Source organism: Austrofundulus limnaeus, unplaced genomic scaffold (assembly GCF_001266775.1).
Source record: "Austrofundulus limnaeus strain Quisiro unplaced genomic scaffold, Austrofundulus_limnaeus-1.0 Scaffold641, whole genome shotgun sequence".
Lineage (NCBI taxonomy): Eukaryota > Metazoa > Chordata > Actinopteri > Cyprinodontiformes > Rivulidae > Austrofundulus > Austrofundulus limnaeus.
The window spans coordinates 144245-153021 of record NW_013953043.1 but is presented as its reverse complement, the minus strand read 5'-3'; the positions used below and the strand labels follow the sequence as shown (position 1 = coordinate 153021).

Sequence of the window (8777 nt, the reverse complement as noted above, 5' to 3'; positions counted from 1 at the left end):
GTCCCCACCTGTCGTTTTGCTCCTCAGCATGGCTGCCTAAAAATGCTGCAGGACTTCTCAAACATGCATGAATGAGTCAAAGCAAGGCTTTGGGCATGTTTTTTATGAGAGTATAACATTATAACATGATATAAAACTAAAAAAAAGTTGATTTTACTTGATATCGCCCCTTTAAAAGAAATCCTCACAAGGTATAATATTACTTTTTCCTTTTGTATTTTCTGAACATTTTAGTTGTGGGACACGTGCCTTCAACGGGATATATAGATGCGGGTATTTTATTGTTTACAGGTGTTTGTTTTTTACAACTAAATTATAGCATCTGTTACAATCTCACCCACTGTATGGTCTCAGTCTAAACTCTTTTGAGTTTATTCCCCTCTGCTTGGCCTCAACTCACACTAATTTCATGTTTGTTTGTTTGTTTGTTTGTTTTTATATATATATATAGCCTAGCCAGATTATTGCAATCCTTTCCTGATTTTTCCTCTTTCTCACATCCCCTTTATCCATATTTGATTAAAAAAGTACTCAGTATCACATATCTCTTTATGTTTGGAAAAGAAGCAGGGATTTCAAGCTCAACATTTTCCATGTTGTTCTCAGTATTTTACTACCATTCAACTGATGTGTTGACAGCTTAGGCACCCGATCCTAACAGACAATTGGATGGCAGAGCTGCTGTTTACCTAATGACATCAGGTCTAATATGTTGGATCTGCACCGGAGAGGATGATGGTTTTAAGTGCTAGCTTTTTCATTTCTGACAGTTTGGACACTGGAGATAAAGCTATAAAACTGAACAGAAAAATACCCAGACTTGAAGTGCAATAGAAAAGCACTATCAAATCTGGAAGCTTGAGTTGATGTGTTGGATGACCATAGTGGTTGTTTTCCTCTTTGAGCAACAGACAGGTTGTAGTTTTATCTCACAATCATTCATTCAGCTCAGTGATAAGATGGTGATTTTAGTTTAAAATACTCAATGCATGATGGGAAAGCTTGAAATTAAGCACCTACATTTATCCTTGATCTAATAATGGTTACACTTTTGTTGTTTGCATCCTAAATAAAGAGACATATAATTTGTCTACATGTCGAAAAACATTACAGCTACACCTACAGAGGTTGGACAATGAAACTGAAACGCCTGTCATTTTAGTGTGGGAGGTTTCATGGCTAAATAGGACCAGCCTGGTGGCCAGTCTTCATGAATTGCACATTGCAACACTAAGAGCAGAATGTGAAGGTTCAATTAGCAGGGTTAGAGTACAGTTTTGCTCAAAATATTACAATGCACACAACATTATGGGTGAAATACCAGAGTTCAAAAGAGGACAAATTGTTGGTGCATGTCTTGCTGGTGCATCTGTGACCAAAACATCAAGTCTTTGTGATGCATCAAGAGCCACAGTATCCAGGGTAATGTCAGCATACCACCAAGAAGGACGAACCACATCCAACAGGATTAAATTTGGACGCAAGAGGAAGCTGTCTGAAAGGGATGGTCGGGTGTTAACCCGGATTGTATCCAAAAAACATAAAACCATGGTGGCCCAAATCAAGGCAGAATCAAATGTGCACCTCAACTCTCCTTTTTCCACCAGAACTGTCTGTCGGGAGCTCCACAGTGTCAATATACACGGCCGGGCTGCTATAGCCAAACCTTTGGTCACTTGTGCCAATGCCAAACGTCAGTTTCAACGTTGCAAGGAGCGCAAATCTTGGGCTGTGGACAATGTGAAATGTGTTGTTCTCTGATGAGTCCACCTTTACTGATTTCCCCACATCCGGGAGAGTTATGGTGTGGAGAAGCCGCAAAAGAAGCGTACCACCCAGACTGTTGCATGCCCAGAGTGAAGAATGGGGGTGGATCAGTGATGGTTTGGGCTGCCATATCATGGCATTCCCTTGGCCCAATACTTGGGCTAGAAGGGACTACCGAACCATTCTGGAAGACCATGTGCATCCAATGGTTCAAACATTGAATCCTGAAGGAGGTGCCACGTATCAGGATGACAATGCACCAATACACACAGCAAGACTGGTGAAAGATTAGTCTGATGAACATGAAATTGAAGTTGAACATCTCCCATGGCCTGTACAGTCACCAGATCTAAATATTATTGAGCCACTTTGGGTGTTTTGGAGGAGCCAGTCAGGAAACGTTTTCCTCCACCAGCATCACGTAGTGACCTGGCCACTATCCTGCTAGCCTGTCCCTTGCCTTCATGTGCAGTTCCGATCAATTCTAGTTTCGCTTCACTACTCCATCTGGGATTTCCCATAGACAAGGATTTCTTTGGAAGCGTTTCGTCCGGGCCAATCAGAGAACAGAATGTCGATTTTCTGCGCAGTGTCTGCTTGTAGTTTATTTTACCTGGGCCAATCAGCAAACAGAAGGCGGAGTTTTGAACGACATCGATTTTCTGCGCAGTGTCTGCTTGTAGTTTATTTTACCTGGGTCAATCAGCAAACAGGAGGCGGAGTTTGAATGACATTGATTTTCTGCGCAGTGTCTGCTAGTTATTTTAGCAATGGCAGTGGAGGAAGTTAATGAAGCCAGTCTGTGTTGATAAGGCTTCCAAATAAAATAAAATTTGTCTGATAAAGCAGCAGCTCTCTCGTTTGGCTTGGTACTTCTCTCCTTTCAGTAGGGTTGTTTGCAGCGCACACAATTTCCGGTTAGCTTTTTAGCTTAGCCTCCTTCACAGTGGAGCTGGCACTTGCGGCCAACCGATGCAATCATTTTAAACTTCAACAGAGGCCACGCCTCCAGCAAGAATCGCTTTCTACAGCCGAGGTTCCAGACCCTCATCCGAAGCAAAGTGAAGAACGAGGATCTGGTTTTTACCAGGCTACTATCCTGCAAGAAGAATGACTTAAAATCCCTCTGACCACTGTGCAGAACTTGTATATGTTGTATACGAACAAAAGTAAGAGAAATTGCATGAGGCCCAATGGGCCTCATGCAAGAACATGTTCGTATTCTTCTCCTAAATTTCTCTTACTTTTGTTCGTACAAAGGGTTCGTACGAACATGTCACGTCAGATTCAACAAACTCTTCTACCTTCAGGAAACGTGCGTAAATGAGCTGTGTAATTTACACCTTTTCTATCCAGCTGCTCGTGCACGCGAGAGGAGATTAGCATAATTACCACCCCAAAAACACCATATAAGGCTATGCCTCAGATACAAGGAAGTGTTCATTCATTCATGAAAATTACAGTGAAAACTGAAAAAATAAAAACTTTACGAGTTCAGAGATTGAAGTCCGTCTGTCAGAGATCAAGCAAAGAAAATCTGACATATTTAGCAGCTCAGCTGTGGCATAAAAAGAGCTGCTAAAAGTATAAACAACTGTGTTAAATCATTTTCATTTATTCAGAAGCCGCAGCGCTGCGCAGCCTCCCCAGATGCGGGTTTGAAATAAGCATTTTAAAATGTTTTCAAAATAAGTCTGGCTCTTTGGAGAAAATCAAGGACTCACTGGAGGGGTTATGTATCCCCTCTGGTCTGGGAACGTCTCGGACGAGCTGGAAAGTGTTGCTGCGGAGCGCGCGGGGTCTTTCTCCCCCCCGCCGCCGCACCCAATAGCGGATAAGCCGGCCGGACGGACAATTTATAGTTAGTCTAAATTATTACATTTAAAATTATAACTCTAATTCAAGCAGAATAGCCTATTGTCAACATAATTATGGAGTGTGATTTATTTTCAACTCAAAATATCTTCAAACTAATGAAATATAAAGTTATTAATGAAGAAAACCCGTCTGGATAACAGCAGACTGACTGTTCGTAAAATCTACGACAGGTCTGGACCACTCGTGAATTTTGTTCGTATCTGAAAAAAATCTTAGAATACGAAAACATTGGTGAATGCCACAAATTCTCCTAAATCACTCGTACGCACAACTTAAGAACAAATCTGTGCGTACGAACGGTTCTTGCATGAGGCCCATTGTTTCCTGTACCAAGAACTGATGAATTCAATTTACCACACACAAACATGAACACAAACATGAAATTGCTTCAGCTGCACAAACTATATTTACCATCAGAGAAAAATGAAAAAAAAAAAAAAACTGCCTCGTAGTGGAATTCTTTTATTTTTGTTTCATGTCCATACAAACTAGATTTTATCACAAGCTTGGTTGACCTGTTTGTTACTAGATAAACATTACTTACGTGTTGTGGTTAATTGTGAATTTTAAATTTAAGCTTTTAGTTGACCATACCAACATTTTACATCCCAATCTTCCAACATTGTCGTTACATAATTAGAAGTTGCCACACATTGCTGATTATTATTTTAAGTGAGAAAATAAATGTGTGGGGAAACTTAATCCATACTGCCAAATCCAAGTAATGTTAGTAAGTTTAAAACCATCTGAGTTTCATCTATGCTTCCTGCCAGACAAGCAGTGGTAATAAGAAAATACAAGTGTTCCAGGAATGAGTCCAGTATTGCAATGATGCACAGTTTTGTTTCTAGCAGTGTTCATATCATTAAAGATTTTGACATAGTCGTGCATCTGCTGCTATATTATTAGGTTATATGTTGAAAAAAAAAGAATATGTTTTTAACGAAAGATCTGATGTTAACTATATGTGGACTGTTATATGTTGGTCTTTGATTGACTGTTGGAAAAAATGTGAACTTAGTTTATGATAAAATGCACAACAAACCAAAGATTAATTTGGATCTTCTCAAATGTAAGAGTAAACTGATGCGTGGGCCTGTGAGGAAAGTTTTATAAAATATGTAAACAAGTTTTCCATTTGAGTGGAGGACTATATAATGTTTTTATGTAAAATTAATGATGCATAATGTTGGATTAAAATGTATTAATGCAAATATGAATTTTAAGTTTGTGAAAATAAGCCTAGTTTGTGTTTGTGTTGACTTGTTGCACACACAACCGGCTTCTGTTTTTCTTGGTTTCATTGAAAGGTCAGTTAGGCGGAATCTGTGACCTCTGATTTATCTAATGTTGATTATCATCTGATGGGGAACCTTGTTAATATTTTACTGCCTTATACTTTACAGTTTTCAGAAGGGAAGGATTTGATATTTGCATTTTAACCTTTTAAGTTGGCACATGAAGTGTCCAGTGGAGGATTTGGGAGAAAAGCCTCAGGATATTCTTCACAAGGTGCAACATAAAATGATGACACTGACTCATTGTAAAACATTGATTACTTTCATTATTTTTATTGGTTATGTTTTTCTCAGTGCAACTTCTCAGTCAATGACAAAAGCCAAAGCAGAAAACTCAAAAGAGGTATTGTTTTTGATATACTGTACTTTTTTTATTTGTTAAAATAAGTATGTTTTTCTTGAATGCAGAATGAAGCAACCAAACAGATCACCTTTTGAAATTCAACAGAGTTTGTTAGGTTGTTTGCCTACAAAATTAGATATTGATTTTGGTGGTTGCTCTTGATCTCTGGTATTGGCTTTCTGTCATTTATTGGCTTTCCTTCACCACTTCCTTTCTTCTTTGCCTTTGCATTTTTTTAAACATTAACCCCTTCAAACACAGTTTCATACAGTTTCAGAGTATGATGATGAAGATATGAAACTATTTTTTGTTAAGGTGTTGTCTAATATAAAAGCTCCTTATTGCAGCCGCATGCTTGAATTACAACCCTGCTGGGTTGTCGTTGTCCTACTAATGTAAACAGCAGAAAACTTGTTTTATTTATCAGTTTCACACAGGCTTGATATTACAAAGAGAATATGACTTCTGCATACAAGCAATGAAATAAAAATATTTGTAATATTTTGTGGAAGAATTGTCACTCTTTGCTTCTGTCTATGCTTGACTGAATGTGATGGACTTGCGACCTGTCCAGGGTGTACCCCGCCCCTAGCACAGTGGATATGGGCACCAGTGACCCTGAAAGGAAGAAGCGGGTATAGATGATGGATGGATGGATATGCTTGGTTAAGAGTATTTGGTGTGGTAGTTAGTGAAAGTCATCAACAGCACATGAGGTCTGCACATTGCACAACATTTTAAATAAAATCTTTTGCGTTAACTGTTGGCGTCAACTCTGTCCAGCTTCCATTTTTTATTTTTAATTTTTGACGGACTGATAAAATTTACTGAAAACTCAGAAAGTAATCATTGAAAAAAAACTTCTTGTTGTGATACTATGCATCATCCATTGGGTGCTCAAATGACGTTCATAAAGTAATTACATGATTCGACCAAAACTTCATTTCTCATTACAAAGGATCATAGTTTAAAAGTCTAGCAAAACAGGTGATGGACAACATGCATTTTATCAAGAAAAGCTATTTATTTATGTATTGCTCCTTTATTCTGGTTTAGAATTTTTTTTATATTCATGTTCTCTGATGTTGCTTTTAAGCCAGTTTTCAAAACCTTTTCCTTTTCTATAAATACATGAACAGCCTGTCAAGTCTGAGTGAGCACTGATGCATTAGAAAGCAATAAATCACAGTGTTGCTTGTTTAGTTTTTTTCCCCTACCAACCTACAGCTATCTGTATGTCCCCAGCTGCACAGTCCTGACACATGGAAACACTCACGTGCACATCTGTGCAAACATGCTCTCTGCTGTTTCCTTCTTGTCTGGCAGCCATCAAATTGTGGGCAACTATGGCTCAGTAAATACATACATGTATATAAAGACCAATTTAATCTATCAGCCAAGTCTGACAGGCCTATTTCCTTGGAATACGAGATGCTGATGGTTTAGGGAAATTCAGCAGCAGCCTCAATTTGTCATGTCCACAGTAGTCCCCAGGCTGCAGTACTAAGCACCAAACTATAGTGTTTCTGGGGTGTGGGGGCTTTCTGTTACACCATATTCTCATTTCCTTTACCTTCAGCTTTGCATGATTACTCTACTCCAACCGATGTGTGCTCATATTTAGAAATCAGACTCATCGTAGCACGGTGGCTGCACTGAGACATGAATGTGGTAGCAAGCTGTCATCAAGTTCAGTATCAAGTCGAACCCCAGAATATTGACTGGTAAGCTGGAATGCATAAACAGCACTGCCTACAACTAAGTTACTGTTTGAACATTTCATCTGTAAAACTATAATACATACATATTCCTATGTTAAAGGCTGCAGGATCCAAATGCAGGTCCAAACTTTAGACTCACGATGAAAGATGAAGTACAGACAACAGCCAAATTAAATTTCCAGACAATTATCCAAACAACATCAGCTGCAGGAACAAGCACAATGGTAATAAACTGGTAGAAGACAAAAGGAAACCAGATAAAATGCTAAATGAATAATAAGAGTGGCAATTAGCCAAACAAAACCAGATGTGAAAGGAACAAAAAACTGTTTGCTAAATTAAAACAGGAAATAATGCTAAAAACTTACATAGAGAAATGACCTTTTCCCACAAGTTTGGGAAAATGGGTGATCCTACTTGTTTTTTCGTACTTACATGGCTGAGGTTCCAAGTGAGCCGTGCCTAGCCCATGATTTCACTTCAGCAGAATGCAGGTCACTGATTGGCCAGGGAACCACGTCACCGGCTGATTCATGGTGGCAGCAACTGCTTCAAAACCTTCATTTTCTTGCCCCGATTTTCCACAGCCACACCGACTTGCTTTGATTCCAATTTTTTGTAAAGTAACTAACCGTAGATTCAGCAACAGGCGTTCCATGACCTTTTGAGCACTGCCTTTGAAGCTCTGTCTCATTCAGTAAATGTAACACCCAATCCATCAAAGTGGACCAACAAAATACAAATACAGACTGTCACCCTTTTAGCCACTTTTCCACAAACACAACCATAACCTCATGTCACACAGACGTTCACAACATCTTTAGTCTTATTACACCCTTTTGTGGTTGGTTCCCTTTGTCCATTCTATGCTCCTCTTTATCTTTCTGCCTCACCTTCAGGCCATTATGAAGTTGACATAAAAGCTCACTGGCGCTTCCTCGGGGACACATTCTATCGCGGATCTCTCTGAGGCCAAACAAATAAAACACTGACAGATAGTGACAAGCAATGTCCCGTGTCCCCAGAAATTGAATTTCTCTCCACCCTCCCTTAGTTTCTGTGTCTTGATTTGGTTTATCGATCGATAATGTAAAATAAAAAAGGGCATGTTTACTTCCTGTTGAAATAGCTCAAAAAGTACAATAAATGTGTATTTTTCGGCAATTTGGGTGCTCTGAAATAAGCCATTCTGTCAGACTGTGTGGAAGGGCTGTGCTATTGATTTCTAAATATGCATTTTGTTAAGTCAAACTTTAAAATGTTACAAGTAAAAAAAGGAAATAAAATAAAAACAAAATACTTATAAAGATGTTGAAGTGCAATTCCCATTTTTTCTAAATGGGTGAAAACAGAAGCATCAAAGCTGAGTGACTATTTTTAGGTTTTATGTTGAAATAAAAAAAACAAAAAGATATTTGTTTTAGCTCTAAGAAATACAGAAAACAATTTTAAAAACAAGTTTTGTGTGGTTGTAAATAAATTAGGCATTGAAAGACACCACACTGCTCTTAGATTTAGCAAGTAGAGCTAGCATTTTAACTTCAACATTAATATGCCATACACTAAACACTCTGCTTAGTGACAATCATAAGCTCTATGCTAAGCTCCTGTTATGGCCAAACTTGCCCTGCCTGCTTTATTTTAATCTAGTCAACCAATAGACAATTTGATTGACAGCAAATTTGAACAGTCACATAACTGCTTCAAGCTGTTTGATTCAGCACCAATCACCTCTGGCCTAAATGATCAAATATAAATGCCTGACTGAAT

The 8777-nt window shown here is 38.6% G+C and overlaps 1 protein-coding gene across 1 annotated transcript in view; it reads right to left on the bottom strand.

Annotated features, from left to right (window-relative positions):
- The window catches only part of mrps5 (mitochondrial ribosomal protein S5), a 69053-nt gene extending 61594 nt beyond the window's left edge, over window positions 1-7459 (bottom strand). Inside the window, exon 1 of the mRNA XM_014027364.1 lies at window positions 7443-7459. Within this exon, the coding sequence (XP_013882818.1) occupies window positions 7443-7444 (2 nt within the window). The 5' untranslated portion in view covers window positions 7445-7459. The remainder of the gene's footprint in view (window positions 1-7442) is intronic.
- Between the last annotated feature and the right edge of the window lie 1318 nt (window positions 7460-8777).